This window comes from Ranitomeya imitator, chromosome 2 (assembly GCF_032444005.1).
Source record: "Ranitomeya imitator isolate aRanImi1 chromosome 2, aRanImi1.pri, whole genome shotgun sequence".
NCBI classification, from domain to species: domain Eukaryota; kingdom Metazoa; phylum Chordata; class Amphibia; order Anura; family Dendrobatidae; genus Ranitomeya; species Ranitomeya imitator.
In genome coordinates this window covers 441,373,132-441,388,659 of record NC_091283.1, presented here as the reverse complement: position 1 = coordinate 441,388,659, position 15,528 = coordinate 441,373,132, and the positions used below count along the sequence as shown (strand labels likewise).

At 43.3% G+C, this 15,528-nt stretch overlaps 1 protein-coding gene across 4 annotated transcripts in view; it reads right to left on the bottom strand.

Annotated features, from left to right (window-relative positions):
• RTF2 (replication termination factor 2) overlaps positions 1–15,528 on the bottom strand; it is a 60,673-nt gene that overhangs the window by 31,297 nt on the left and 13,848 nt on the right. For all 4 annotated transcript variants that reach the window (XM_069750939.1, XM_069750942.1, XM_069750941.1 and 1 more), the window contains 2 exons: positions 15,289–15,425; positions 4,535–4,613 (listed from right to left, as the gene is read on the bottom strand). In XM_069750939.1, the coding sequence (XP_069607040.1) occupies positions 4,535–4,613; positions 15,289–15,425 (216 nt within the window). The remainder of the gene's footprint in view (positions 1–4,534; positions 4,614–15,288; positions 15,426–15,528) is intronic.

The window sequence follows — 15,528 nt, the reverse complement described above, 5'->3', positions numbered from 1 at the left end:
GCACTTTATCAAGATGTGGATGGTATCGCAATATGGAGTAAAAGAAAATTTAACAGCAAGGACCATGTGAGCGCTCCATTTCTTGGCCTCTTGTTTGTGAACTATATGAACATCTCCTGTGTATGCACCACCCAAAAGAGGTCCTGGATATTTAATTGTAGGGTGAACATTTGTCTTCAAACAAAGCACTTAGGTGTTTTCATTGCTGCCTAAATCGCTAAAACACATTATTGTAGGTTTTTAAAAACAGAAAACATTACACATATAAGACACCATTGTGCCCTTTATGGCCCTTGGTACAAAACAACAAGAAAAGTTAAAGGCATTGGCCCCTTGTCAGGTCCCTGTTGGGGACAGTACATAATGCCCTTTGTTTGGAACAACGATCCTCCAGTCATACCCCTTTGGAATAGACCACTACCCCACGTTTTTACCCTAGAGAACCAAGAAACGAGACCAACCATAGACCACCAGCCCCACATCTTTACATCATCACAATAGTGTTAATATTTTTCTCTATTTTCTGTTGTCCAAACTTGAGTGCGTCTTTACAGCACAAAAATATTGTAAATGTTAAATGCCCTTTCTATGTCGCACCAACAACAAAGTAAAGTATGTACACAGTGACTCCACCAGCAGAATAGTGAGTGCTGCTCTGGACTATAATACAGGATGTAACTCAGGATCAGTACAGGATAAGTAATGTAATGTATGCACACAGTGACTGCACCAGCAGAATAGTGAGTGCAGCTCTGGAGTATAATACAGGATGGAACTCAGGATCAGTACAGGATAAGTAATGTATGTACACAGTGACTCCACCAGCAGATTAGTGAGGGCAGCTCTGGGGGTATAATAAAGGATGGAACTCAGGATCAGTACAGGATATGTAATGTAATGTATGTACACAAAGACTCCACCAGCAGAATAGTGAGTGCAGCTCTGCAGTATAATACAGGATGTAACTCAGGATCAGTACAGGATAAGTAATGTAATGAATGTACACCGTGACTCCACCAGAAGAATAGTGAGTGCAGCTCTGGAGTATAATACAGGATGGAACTCAGGATCAGTACAGGATAAGTAATGTAATGTATGTACACAGTGACTCCACCAGCAGAATAGTGAGTGCAGCTCTGGGGTATAATACAGGATGGAACTCAGGATCAGTACAGGATAAGTAATGTATGTACACAGTGACTCCACCAGCAGAATAGTGAGTGCAGCTCTGGGGTATAATACAGGATGGAACTCAGGATCAGTACAGGATAAGTAATGTAATGTATGTACACAATGACTCCACCAGCATAGTGAGTGCAGCTCTGGAGTATAATACAGGATGTAACTCAGGATCAGTACAGGATAAGTAATGTAATGAATGTACACAGTGACTCCACCAGAAGAATAGTGAGTGCAGCTCTGGAGTATAATACAGGATGGAACTCAGGATCAGTACAGAATAAGTAATGTAATGTATGTACACAGTGACTCCACCAGCAGAATAGTGAGTGCAGCTCTGGAGTATAATACAGGATGTAACTCAGGATCAGTATAGGATAAGTAATGTATGTACACAGGGACTCCACCAGCAGAATAGTGAGTGCAGCTCTGGAGTATAATACAGGATGTAACTCAGGATCAGTACAGTATAAGTAATGTAATGTATGTACACAGTGACTCCACCAGCAGAATAGTGAGAGCAGCTCTGGAGTATAATACAGGATGTAACTCAGGATCAGTACAGGATAAGTAATGTAATGTATGTACACAGTGACTGCACCAGCAGAATAGTCAGAATAGTGAGTGCAGCTCTGGGGTATAATACAGGATGGAACTCAGGATCAGTACAGGATAAGTAATGTAATGTATGTACACAGTGACTGCACCAGCAGAATAGTGAGAGCAGCTCTGGAGTATAATATGCAGCTCTGGAGTATAATAAAGGATGTAACTCAGGATCAGTACAGGATATGTAATGTATGTACACAGTGACTCCACCAGCAGAATAGTGAGTGCAGCTCTGGAGTATAATACAGGATGTAACTCAGGATCAGTACAGGATAAGTAATGTATGTACACAGTGACTCCACCAGCAGAATAGTGAGGGCAGCTCTGGGGGTATAATAAAGGATGGAACTCAGGATCAGTAATGTAATGTATGTACACAGGGACTCCACCAGCAGAATAGTGAGTGCAGCTCTGGAGTATAATACAGGATGGAACTCAGGATCAGTACAGGATAAGTAATGTATGTACACAGTGACTCCACCAGCAGAATAGTGAGGGCAGCTCTGGGGGTATAATAAAGGATGGAACTCAGGATCAGTACAGGATATGTAATGTAATGTATGTACACAAAGACTCCACCAGCAGAATAGTGAGTGCAGCTCTGGGGTATAATACAGGATGTAACTCAGGATCAGTACAGGATAAGTAATGTAATGAATGTACACAGTGACTCCACCAGAAGAATAGTGAGTGCAGCTCTGGAGTATAATACAGGATGGAACTCAGGATCAGTACAGGATAAGTAATGTAATGTATGTACACAGTGACTCCACCAGCAGACTAGTGAGTGCAGCTCTGGAGTATAATACAGGATGTAACTCAGGATCAGTATAGGATAAGTAATGTATGTACACAGGGACTCCACCAGCAGAGTAGTGAGTGCAGCTCTGGAGTATAATACAGGATGGAACTCAGGATCAGTACAGGATAAGTAATGTAATGTATGTACACAGTGACTCCACCAGCAGAATAGTGAGTGCAGCTCTGGGGTATAATACAGGATGGAACTCAGGATCAGTACAGGATAAGTAATGTATGTACACAGTGACTCCACCAGCAGAATAGTGAGTGCAGCTCTGGGGTATAATACAGGATGGAACTCAGGATCAGTACAGGATAAGTAATGTAATGTATGTACACAATGACTCCACCAGCATAGTGAGTGCAGCTCTGGAGTATAATACAGGATGGAACTCAGGATCAGTAATGTAATGTATGTACACAGGGACTCCACCAGCAGAATAGTGAGTGCAGCTCTGGGGTATAATACAGGATGGAACTCAGGATCAGTACAGGATAAGTAATGTATGTACACAGTGACTCCACCAGCAGAATAGTGAGTGCAGCTCTGGGGTATAATACAGGATGGAACTCAGGATCAGTACAGGATAAGTAATGTAATGTATGTACACAATGACTCCACCAGCATAGTGAGTGCAGCTCTGGAGTATAATACAGGATGGAACTCAGGATCAGTAATGTAATGTATGTACACAGGGACTCCACCAGCAGAATAGTGAGGGCAGCTCTGGGGTATAATAAAGGATGGAACTCAGGATCAGTACAGGATATGTAATGTAATGTATGTACACAAAGACTCCACCAGCAGAATAGTGAGTGCAGCTCTGGGGTATAATACAGGATGGAACTCAGGATCAGTACAGGATAAGTAATGTAATGTATGTACACAATGACTCCACCAGCATAGTGAGTGCAGCTCTGGAGTATAATACAGGATGTAACTCAGGATCAGTACAGGATAAGTAATGTAATGTCTGTACACAGTGACTCCACCAGAAGAATAGTGAGTGCAGCTCTGGAGTATAATACAGGATGGAACTCAGGATCAGTACAGGATAAGTAATGTAATGTATGTACACAGTGACTCCACCAGCAGAATAGTGAGTGCAGCTCTGGAGTATAATACAGGATGTAACTCAGGATCAGTATAGGATAAGTAATGTATGTACACAGGGACTCCACCAACAGAACAGTGAGTGCAGCTCTGGAGTATAATACAGGATGTAACTCAAGATCAGTACAAGATAAGTAATGTATGTACACTGCGACTGCACCAGCAGAATAGTGAGTGCAGCTCTGGAGTATAATACAGGATTTAACTCAGGGTCAGTAATATGATGATGTACGCACACAGTGGCTCCACTGTTCATGGTTATTATATAGCTGGTTCATGTAACATATGGGCCTTCTATTACTTGGTGCTGCCATATAATATTGCTTGTATTATAATTAGAACTTTTAGCCATGATTGTGCATTCAGTGTAAACATTAGTTCCACATTTACAGACTGGGGGTAAATCTGTGCCCGCTGACGGCGTGCACCTAAGAGTAACATAAGTGAATCGTATGAGAGAATCTCCTGGACTAATAACAGCGCAGGGCTATGATGCCTCCGCCGCCAGGGAGGGATCCCAGAGGAGAAATAGCTAATGATCTTACAGAACACAAATAAAGGATTAGTAACAAGAAACCTTAGCGACGGCCCCAGGGGAACGTCCCATAGTTTACACGGCGGCTAAACCACTTTGTGTTACTATAATGATCGCACCTTGGTACAAAGTGACAGGGCTGTAAAGGAAGAGCAGTGCCCTGCTACAATCACTATCCTGCAACTGCCTGCTAGAGCAGTACACTAATCACCTGAAATACTCTGTGCTGCTACAGTACAGCATGCTGATGCCTACCGATGTGCACCACATTTATGACATTACAATTAGACGCCTACCTTATGGCATATGTCCGTCTTGATCTCTTTTAACGCTCTCTCAGAGAAGACGCAGCCGCATTGTCTCAGCACGCAGAACCTGGGAGACAGAAGACACATTACAGAAACACTTACACCTAAGGAAAACGTGACCAGCCAGGCTTGATAAGGCTCTGGAGCTCCACTAGGCTATATTCACTGTACATCTTCCATCCAATATATGTGAATAGGTTTGTATCAGGTGCACGTATCTATACAAACACCATCCAGATGGAAGTAACAGTCAGAGATTACTGCAACAACTATGCCATGTATGGGCTGCTTAGCATTACTCTCCGCGCCGTCTGTTACCCCACTAGTGTAGGGGGATGGACACGAACGCAAAGCAATATGTCTCATGCCTTGCATAATATTTTGATCACCCTCTAATGTAGATAAGACGCGGCTGAAACAGAGCTGAGCGTTACTAAGTGTGTAAGGAACAGGCTTGCCACAATTTATACTGCTGGTTTATCAGAAAAATGCAGATCTGTGATTGCCTGGAATTACACATTATGGCCTGTAGAGGTCACGGATGCTGTGCTCTTGTCCGACGATGCTTCTCTATGAAAGCCAACCACAGCTGGCAACCAGAATCCATTTTAGGGCTCAGTCACAGGAGTGTATAGCACGGCCGAGCGCAATGCGACATTTTATCAGATAGCACTCAGACCAATGTTATACTAAGGGTATGTGTCCATATTCAGGCTTGCTTCAGGATTTGGTCAGGATTTGATGCAGGTAAAATCCTGACCAAATCTGCACCTGAGGTCACTGGCAGGTCACCTGCGTTGTTCTTGCGTGTTTTGCTCATTGTAAGGACATGCTGCATTCTGAAAAGACGCGCCGCATGTGCGTTTTCGTGGCTATGCCGCATGCGTTTTTTCCTGCATAGTGGAGACGGGATTTCATTAAATCCCCTCCACTATGCAGTAACATCTGGACGCTGCGTCAAAACGCAGCGTCAAAAACGCAGCGTTTCCTGAACGTAGAAACATACCCTAAGGGGCAGTGCCAAATAGCGCAGGAGTCGGCACCAAAAAAAAAAAAGTTGCAGCATGTCGCGAGTGCATCCTTAAATTGGACGATGAGCACCCATACAAGTCTATGGGTCTGTGGAAATCATCGGACTCAGACAATGGAGAAGATGGAGAAATTCATGTCTCCATCTTCTCTACACCTGTGCTTGCATGACAGAATTGGATCACACTGAGATGACACTGCTCAGTCTCTAGCAGAGTTTCATCTGAGTGTTATTAGCAGAATTGGACTGATTTTCCTCCATGACAGAACACACGGCTGTATGACCGCAATAGCCATAGATTACTCACCTGGGTCCTGCAAATCAATTTACACCCACACTGGTAACCATGGTAAAAGAAATGGCACAGGAGGTCATTTTCTAATATACTATGCTATCCGTGATAATACCATTCTTCGAGGTATTCTGGTTAAAGAAAATGTCTCACCTATTCACAGGATAAATGAGAACTGCTAGGTGGGTGGGGGTCCGTCTGCTGGGGACCGTTATCCCTGTTAGAATGGATTAGCAGTGGCTGTGCTTGGCTCCATTCATTACCTATGGCCAGAGTGCGGCATCCAGCTATTCCCGCAGTGTGCACGGCCACTCCACTTTAAGAATGATAAAAGTGAATGAGAATATCCATGCTTCCATTCAGAGGGACACACTTCCCAAAATTAACTTTGCTACAATTGTACCCGGTTCTACAGATATGTTTAACCCCTTCCCGACATGGCCAATTTCCATTTTTTGCATTTTCATGTTTTCCTCCCCTTCTTCCCAGAGCCATAACTTTTTTTTTTTTTTCTGACCACGTGGACATAAGAGAGCTTGTTTTTTACTGAACAAGTTGTACTTTTGAATGACACCACTCTTTATCACATACTGTACTGGAAAATGGGAAAAATTCCAAAGTGTGATTGTAAAAACAATGTCAGAATTGTGTTTTTTGTTTTTTTATTTTCACAGTTTACATTTTGTGGTAAAAATGACCTTGCAATATGATCCTGCCCATTAGTACGATTACGGTGATAGCAAACATGTCCAGTTTTTATTTATATTAGTGGTGGGGGAAAAAAAAAACACAAGATTTTTTTTATAAAAAATAATAAAGAAACAAATAAAAAAGGGGGGGGGGGGAGAAGCTTGTGTCGGGTTTTTGGCTTGTGTGGCAAATTTTAGTGACCTGTAATCTTTTCTTTTGTTCAGTCGATGACGCTATATGACAGGGCGATTTTTTATTGATACCATTTTGGGATAGATATGACATTTTGAGCGCTTGTTACAGCAATTTTTGTGGTAGTTCAGCGACCAGGAAAAAAAAAAAAAGATATTTTGTAAATCTTGATTTTTTTTTCCTGTTTATAGCGTTCATTGATCTGGTTAGCCATTTTATATTTTGATAAATCGAACATTTGTGAATGTGGCAATACCACATATGCACAGTAGATAGGACGACACGGAGTACATAGGTGCATAAAAATTCATAAATTTATTTATCCATATCAAGCAATATAAACACTCACAGTATAGAGGTTTCGGGGCGTTACGCCCGCGAAACGTGCGTCGGGATTGCTTCACCTGATCTGATTTAGGGTATCACTGCGTTACATCTTGGTAAGGACCTGCTAGAAATAGGCTTGACATATATTTGCTAGCTACATAACGTGGGTTCTGTGTAAAACGATGTCCTTCCCTGATATTACTGCACTATAGCACTTTTTTTTTCCCTTTTGGGACTATGTGGGGCATATGCAATTTTATTACACACACTGACTTCAATACTTTCATGCCTCTTGTGGGTTAAATTCTATCTGGTATGAGTCACGCTTTGTTTTAAAATAACGCCCACTTTGCGTGACAAGTATAGATTTATAATGCTATGATATAAGTGGCTCCTGACCTATAGTTGTGCATTGCCACAACATTATTAACCCCTTCGCGCCATGCGCCGTACTAGTACTGCGCTGCCGGCACTGCATTAGTGCCAGCCGCAGTACTAGTACGGCGCCGCCATTTTCCGGTCACCGCGCGGTGATCGGGTTCCGGTGTCTGCTGTCCCTGACAGCAGACCATCCGTGCACGCAGCCCCGAGTGCCTGCACCGCCCCCCCTGACCAGCCAATCACAGCGATTTGACAATAAAGTTTAAAAAAAAAAAAAAAAGCATGTGACAGGCTGTGATTGATGCTGTGTGATGTCGCACCAATCACAGCCGTCACAGTAGGTGGGGTGATCACCACGTCACCTCACCTGATTAACCCCTATGGCGCTGATTGGCTGAACAATAGCTTCTAGCCAATCAGCGCCAAAGGGGTTAATTTAAAATACCGATCACCGCCCTGCACGCCATCATTCTCTCAGATTTGGCGTGCAGAGCGGTGGTCTAAGCCCCTCTGTCACCTTAGTCAAATAATCCATTGGTGGCCAGTGCGATCGTCCCTGCGATCTCCTGCTTCCAGCTTGTGCTCCAGCTTGTGCTCCAGTGCTGTGTGCTCTCTGCTGCCATCTCAGCAGCAGCACCTCCCCCACCCCTTTCCCATCCCCCCATCCCTGTTCCAGTACCCCCTCCCTCCCCCACCCTCCAATTGAAATTTTTGCGCACTTTTTTGCGCTTTTTTTCCTGTGCGCGGCGTCCCGCGCAGAGCATTCGTGCTCTTCCTGTGTCCGCAGCGCTCTGATCAGTATCGCTGCTGATCAGAGACTGCGCCACAGGACTTTTTTTTTTTTAGTTAGTTAGTGTAGCGGACATTGCAGTCTAAGCAACGTCCGTTTTTTTTTTTAGAAAAAAAATTGTAGTTAGTACAGTGTAGTTTTAGACGTAACAAGGTAGCGTAGCCGGCGTCAGTGTTTGGTGACGTCCCTCCATCCCTGTTCAAGTAGCCCCCTCCAATTCAATTTTGTGCGCACTTTTTTGCGCTTTTTTCCTGTGCGCGGCGTCCCGCGCAGAGCATTCGTGCTCTTCCTGTGTCCGCAGTGCTCTGATCAGTATCGCTGCTGATCAGAGACTGCGCCACAGGACTTTTATTTTTTAGCTAGTTAGTGTAACGGACTTCGCAGTCTAAGCGACGTCCGATTTTTTTTTTTTTCTTTTACAAAAATATAATAGTAGTTAGTACAGTGTAGTCTTAGACGTAGATTAGCTGGTGTCACAGCGTTCGTGACGACCGGTCTTTTTTTTTTTTTTAGAGAAAAAAAAAAAATTGTACAGAGTAGTTTAGTGGTAGCGTGTTAGTGTAGCCGGCGTCACAGCGTTAGTGACGACCGATCATCTTTTAGAAAAAAAAAATCGTACTGAGTTTTATAGGTAGGGAGGTAGCGTCTTGTGCATAAAAAAAATCTGCTATTGCCGGATAATCTCTAGTGCATTAGGGGAGCGTACGTCACACTGTTAGTGGCGTTCGCTTTTCTTTTGTAAAAAGAATAATTAGTTGCGTCGTCTAATTTTTAGTGCGTTTGGGAAAAAAAAAATGGCCCATTCGTCAACAAGGCGCTATTCACCAGAGGAGGCTTACGCCATCCTTGCGTCCGACACAGATTCAGCCAGTGAGGAAGATCCCACGTTCCTCTATTCCTCCTCCTCCTCCTCCTCCTCATCTGGTGAGGAAAGACCCCTAATAAGGCGCCGTAGGACCCAGGCAACTCCTGCAGCAATCGATCCCGTATGGATTGCACCCCCGGAAAATTTTCAGCCCGTCATTCCGGATTTCAGCAGCAGCTCAGGAATCCAGTTTGACACGACTGGCCTCACTGAAATTGATTTCTTCAAATTCTTTTTCAGTGATGAAATAATAAATATTATGGTGGCCCAGACGAACCTGTATGCCCAACAATTTTTCACCCAAAATCCCACGTCATTTTATGCCAGATGGACCCCCGTAAATGCAGCAGAGATGATGACATTTTGGGGAATTGTGCTGCATATGGGCCTAATCAAAAAGCCAAAGCTTCGGCAATACTGGAGTACTGACATTCTCTACAGTACACCGGTATTCCGCATGGCCATGAAAAGGACACGATTTGAAGCGATCCAAAAATTTTTGCATTTCAGTGATAATGCGCAGTGTCCTCCCCGAGACGATCCAAACTTTGATCGTCTATATAAAATTCGTCCAGTGGTTGAACACTTCAGCAGAAAATTTGCTGAGGCGTACACACCCCAGAGGGACATCGCTATTGATGAATCTCTCGTTCATTTCAAAGGGAGGCTAAAATTCCGACAGTACCTGCCCAGTAAGAGGTCCAGGTACGGAACAAAGTTGTACAAACTGTGCGAGAGTACCTCAGGGTACACCCACAGATTTAGGGTCTACGAGGGTAAGGACACCCAGATTAACCCCCCTGAATGCCCCCCCATCCTGGGGGTGAGTGGTAAAATTGTGTGGGAATTGCTGCACCCACTGCTGGATAAGGGTTATCACCTCTACATTGACAACTTTTACACCAGCATCCCACTCTTCAAGGCCCTCTCTGCCAGAGGTACAGCTGCATGTGGCACCGTGCGAAAAAATCAGCGAGGCCTCCCTAAGCCGCTAATTGGGCAAACGCTAAGAAAAGTGGAAAGCAGAGCCAAATGCAGCGACAACATGCTGGTGGTCAAGTATAAGGACAAAAGGGATGTCCTTATCCTGACCACCATACACCGTGACAACAGCACCCTTGTCACTGTTCGTGGGACCACAACACAAGTCCCAAAGCCAGATTGTATCCTGGATTACAATCGGTACATGGGTGGTGTGGATCTCTCAGATCAGGTTCTCCAACCATACAGTGCCATGCGAAAAGCTTACGTATGGTACAAAAAATTGGCCGTGCACATTGTACAGATGGCACTGTACAATGCTTTTGTGCTGTCCCGATCTGCAGGCAATACGGGGACCTTCCTTCAGTTTCAGGAGGTAGTCATCAAGGCCCTAATGTTTGGCACTCAGGGAGGTGAGGGTCCCAGTACTTCTGAATCTGATAGTGCCCGTATTGTCCAAGGTCAACATTTCCCAGGACAGGTTCCCCAAACAGCGAGGACAGGACGATCACAAAAATGGTGCAGAGTATGTTCCAAGAGGGGAATCCGAAAGGACACAATTTACCATTGTGAAACCTGCCCTGAGAAACCTGGCCTTTGCATTAAGGATTGCTTCAAAGCATACCACACGTCCACAAATTAATAAAAATTAGTTTATACCCTGTTGACACAACACACTGTGTAGTTTCCAACATGGGGTCACTTGTGGAGTGAGGCACTTGCAGGTTTACGGTGCTCACCACATATCTAAATAAATTCCTTGGGAGGTCCAGTTTTAAAAATAGGGTCACTTGTGGAGTGAGGCACTTGGAGGTTTACGGTGCTCACCACATATCTAAATAAATTCCTTGGGAGGTCCAGTTTTAAAAATAGGGTCACTTGTGGAGTGAGGCACTTGGAGGTTTACGGTGCTCACCACATATCTAAATAAATTCCTTGGGAGGTCCAGTTTTAAAAATAGGGTCACTTGTGGAGTGAGGCACTTGGAGGTTTACGGTGCTCACCACATATCTAAATAAATTCCTTGGGAGGTCCAGTTTTAAAAATAGGGTCACTTGTGGAGTGAGGCACTTGGAGGTTTACGGTGCTCACCACATATCTAAATAAATTCCTTGGGAGGTCCAGTTTTCAAAATGGTGTCACTTGTGGAGTGAGGCACTTGGAGGTTTACGGTGCTCACCACATATCTAAATAAATTCCTTGGGAGGTCCAGTTTTCAAAATGGGGTCACTTGTGGAGTGAGGCACTTGGAGGTTTACGGTGCTCACCACATATCTAAATAAATTCCTTGGGAGGTCCAGTTTTCAAAATGGTGTCACTTGTGGAGTGAGGCACTTGGAGGTTTACGGTGCTCACCACATATCTAAATAAATTCCTTGGGAGGTCCAGTTTTCAAAATGGGGTCACTTGTGGAGTGAGGCACTTGGAGGTTTACGGTGCTCACCACATATCTAAATAAATTCCTTGGGAGGTCCAGTTTTCAAAATGGGGTCACTTGTGGCGGTTTTCCACTGTTTAGGCACATCAGGGGCTCTGCAAATGCAACGTGACGCCTGCAGACCAATCCATCTAAGTCTGCATTCCAAATGGTGCTCCTTCCCTTCCGAGCTCTGCCATGCGCACAAACAGTGGTTTTTCCCCACATATGGGGTATCAGTGTATTCAGGATAAATTGGTCAACAACTTTAGTGGTCCATTTTCTCCTTTTACACTTGTGAAGATAAAAAAATTGTTGTTAAAAGATCATTTTTGGGAAAAAAATGTGAATTTTTATTTTTACGCCTCTACGTTCTAAACTTTTGTGAAGCACCTGGGGGTTCAATGTGCTCACCACATAGCTAGATAAGTTCCTTGAAGGGTCTAGTTTCCAAAATGGGGTCACTTGTGGCGGTTTTCCACTGTTTAGGCACATCAGGGGCTCTCCAAACGGGACATGGTGTCCGATCTCAATTCCAGCCAATTTTGGTTTGTAAAAGTCAAATGGCGCTCCTTCCCTTCCGAGCCCTGCCGTGTGCCCAAGCAGTGGTTTTCCCCCACATATGGGGTGTCAGTGTATTCAGGATAAATTGGTCAACAACTTTAGTGGTCCATTTTCTCCTTTTACACTTGTGAAGATAAAAAAATTGTTGTTAAAAGATCATTTTTGGGAAAAAAATGTGAATTTTTATTTTTACGCCTCTACGTTCTAAACTTTTGTGAAGCACCTGGGGGTTCAATGTGCTCCCCACATAGCTAGATAAGTTCCTTGAAGGGTCTAGTTTCCAAAATGGGGTCACTTGTGGCGGTTTTCCACTGTTTAGGCACATCAGGGGCTCTCCAAACGGGACATGGTGTCCGATCTCAATTCCAGCCAATTTTGGTTTGTAAAAGTCAAATGGCGCTCTTTCCCTTCCGAGCCCTGCCGTGTGCCCAAGCAGTGGTTTTCCCCCACATATGGGGTGTCAGTGTATTCAGGATAAATTGGTCAACAACTTTAGTGGTCCATTTTCTCCTTTTACACTTGTGAAGATAAAAAAATTGTTGTTAAAAGATCATTTTTGGGGAAAAAATGTGAATTTTTAATTTTACGCCTCTACGTTCTAAACTTTTGTGAAGCACCTGGGGGTTCAATGTGCTCACCACATAGCTAGATAAGTTCCTTGAAGGGTCTAGTTTCCAAAATGGGGTCACTTGTGGTGGTTTTCCACTGTTTAGGCACATCAGGGGCTCTCCAAATGGGACATGGTGTCCGATCTCAATTCCAGCCAATTTTGGTTTGTAAAAGTCAAATGGCGCTCCTTCCCTTCCGAGCCCTGCCGTGTGCCCAAACAGTGGTTTTCCCCCACATATGGGGCATCAGTGTATTCAGAAGGAATTGCACAACAACTTTCGTGGTCCATTTTCTTCTTTTACCCTTGTGAAAATAAAAAAAATGTTGCTAAAAGATCATTATGTGGAAAAAAAAGTTAAATGTTATTTTTTTCCTTCCACATTCCGTTAATTCCTGTGAAGCACCTGAAGGGTTAATAAACTTCTTGAATGTGGTTTTGAGTACCTCGGGGGGTGTAGTTTTTAGAATGGTGTCACTTTTGGGTATTTTAAATCCTATAAGCCTCTCAAAGTGACTTCAAATATGATGTGGTCCCTACAAAAAATGGTTTTATAAAAGTTGATGAAAAAATGAGAAATCGCTGTTTAACTTTTAACCCTTATAACTCCCTAACGAAAAAAAAATTGGTTCCAAAATGTTGCTGATGTAAAGTAGACATGTGGGAAATGTTATTTATTAACTAATTTGTGCGATATGAGTCTCTAATGCAAGGGTATAAAAATTCAAAGTTTAAAAATTGCAAAATTTTCAAAATTTTTGCCAAATTTCCATTTTTTTCACAAATAAACAAAGGTAATATCAAATAAATTTTACCACTATCATGAAGTACAATATGTCACGAGAAAACAATGTCAGAATCGCCAGGATCCATTGAAGCGTTTCAGAGTTATAACCTCATAAAGGGACAGTGGTCAGAATTGTTAAAATTGGCCCTGTCACTTAGGTGAAAACAGGCTTCGGGGTGAAGGGGTTAAACCCACTTGATTTCAGTACAGTGCGATAAGTGCAATATTATAAGGACAGTGACCTCAAACCTCGGTCTATTCCTGAATGTGTCTTCTATACTGTGTGTACAGTTGTGGCCAAACTGTTGGAGAAGGCACCCTACAAATATCAGGGACCTGGAGCAGTTTGCCAAAGAAGAATGGTCTAAAATTCCAGCAGAGCATTGTAAGAAACTCATTGATGGTTACCGGAAGCGGTTGGTCGCAGTTATTTTGGCTAAAGGTTGTGCAACCAAGTATTAGGCTGAGGGTGCCCATACTTTTGTCTGGTCCATTTTTGGAGTTTTGTGTGAAATGATCAATGTTTTGCTTTTTGCTTCATTCTCTTTTGTGTTTTTTCATTTAAGACAAATTAAATGAAGATAATAATACCAAAGAATTTGTGATTGCAATCATTTTCAGGAAGAAACTGAGTATTATCTGACAGAATTGCAGGGGTGTCAATACTTTTGGCCACAACTGTATATTGCTTGATATGGATAAACAAATTTATGAATTTTTATGCACCTATGTACTCTGTGTCCTCCAATCTACTCTGCTTGCGTTTGGAGTTGGGGTTAGTATTGGTGAGGGTGGACCACCACTGAGTGTTAGCCCCCTCACGCATATAAAATGCAACTGGGTTTTGTGTTTGTAATACCACATATGTGCATTTTTTTTTATTATCCTTATTTTTAATGGGGGAGGGGGTGTGTGATTTGAACTTTTATTATCTTCATATTTTTTCCCCCCATTACTCCCCTTAGGGGAATTTAAACAGTGACTGATTGCTTGTGTTATACGCAGTGATGCCATAGTATTTGCTGTACATAAAAGTCTCCTTTGAAGCCCGGCCACAACCAGGGTTTCAAGCAAGCTTTGTAATGACAACCATGGTGGGTCTTCAACAGACCTTCGGCTCTCACAGCAACCCGTCGGCGACCTGCGATCGTGTCACAGGTAAACCGATGAGGGCATAGAATGATGTACCCTGTCAGTGTGCTGTTAACGTTGGGGTCAGAGTTTGGCAGCAGCATTTAACAGGTGTTGCATCACCCGCGGTTGTAAAAGCCAGGTCCTGGGTGTAATACACAGCCATTACCTGAGGAGTATGTTTCTACCTCATTGCAGGATCCTGCTCCATAAACCCACTTTTGACTTGCGACGTGCATGTATGGCAGATGTCGGTAAGGGGTCAAGTAAAAAACTTGTATTCCTAATTAAGTAAATCTGGAACATCTTTCCTTAGTCCTCCGTGTGGTGCCGTTCTGCTGATATTTCTCCTAAACAACCATAGCAAACAATGTAGACACACTCCCTTTACACAAGAAAATGGTAACACCCCGTTGTCAACTCATTCATAAATTTCTAGGAAAAATAACAGGAACCAATGTATCAGTCTAGAGTCCAAGATGATTAGCTGGATACTTTGCAGCAAACTCTTATCAAGGAGAGATATTAGATCAGGATAGGATTTTAGCCAATTGATGTAAACAGAAATGACAATAATGAGTGCTTGGGATGCACGGTATAAACGGTTACAGAACGCATCACTGTACCGGGATCCAGCTTTATGCATTATAAAACAAATATTTCACAATGGTTTTCATAAATCACGTACCGGTGTTTGCCGTTCATTTCCAGACCCACAACAGGGCAGATGAACTGTGCTCGCTGATCGTCATATTTGTCGCCTTTCGTGTTGCCTTTGTCGCCTGTCCAAGCTGGGTTGTCACTGAGATTGAGCTCAATCACGTTCTATCAGGAAACAACAAATTATTACATGAGCTAAAGCCTAAACGTTCCCCCGTAATATAATTGCACTGATCTGATTGGCATTGCAGGAGGTGCAGAGCTCATG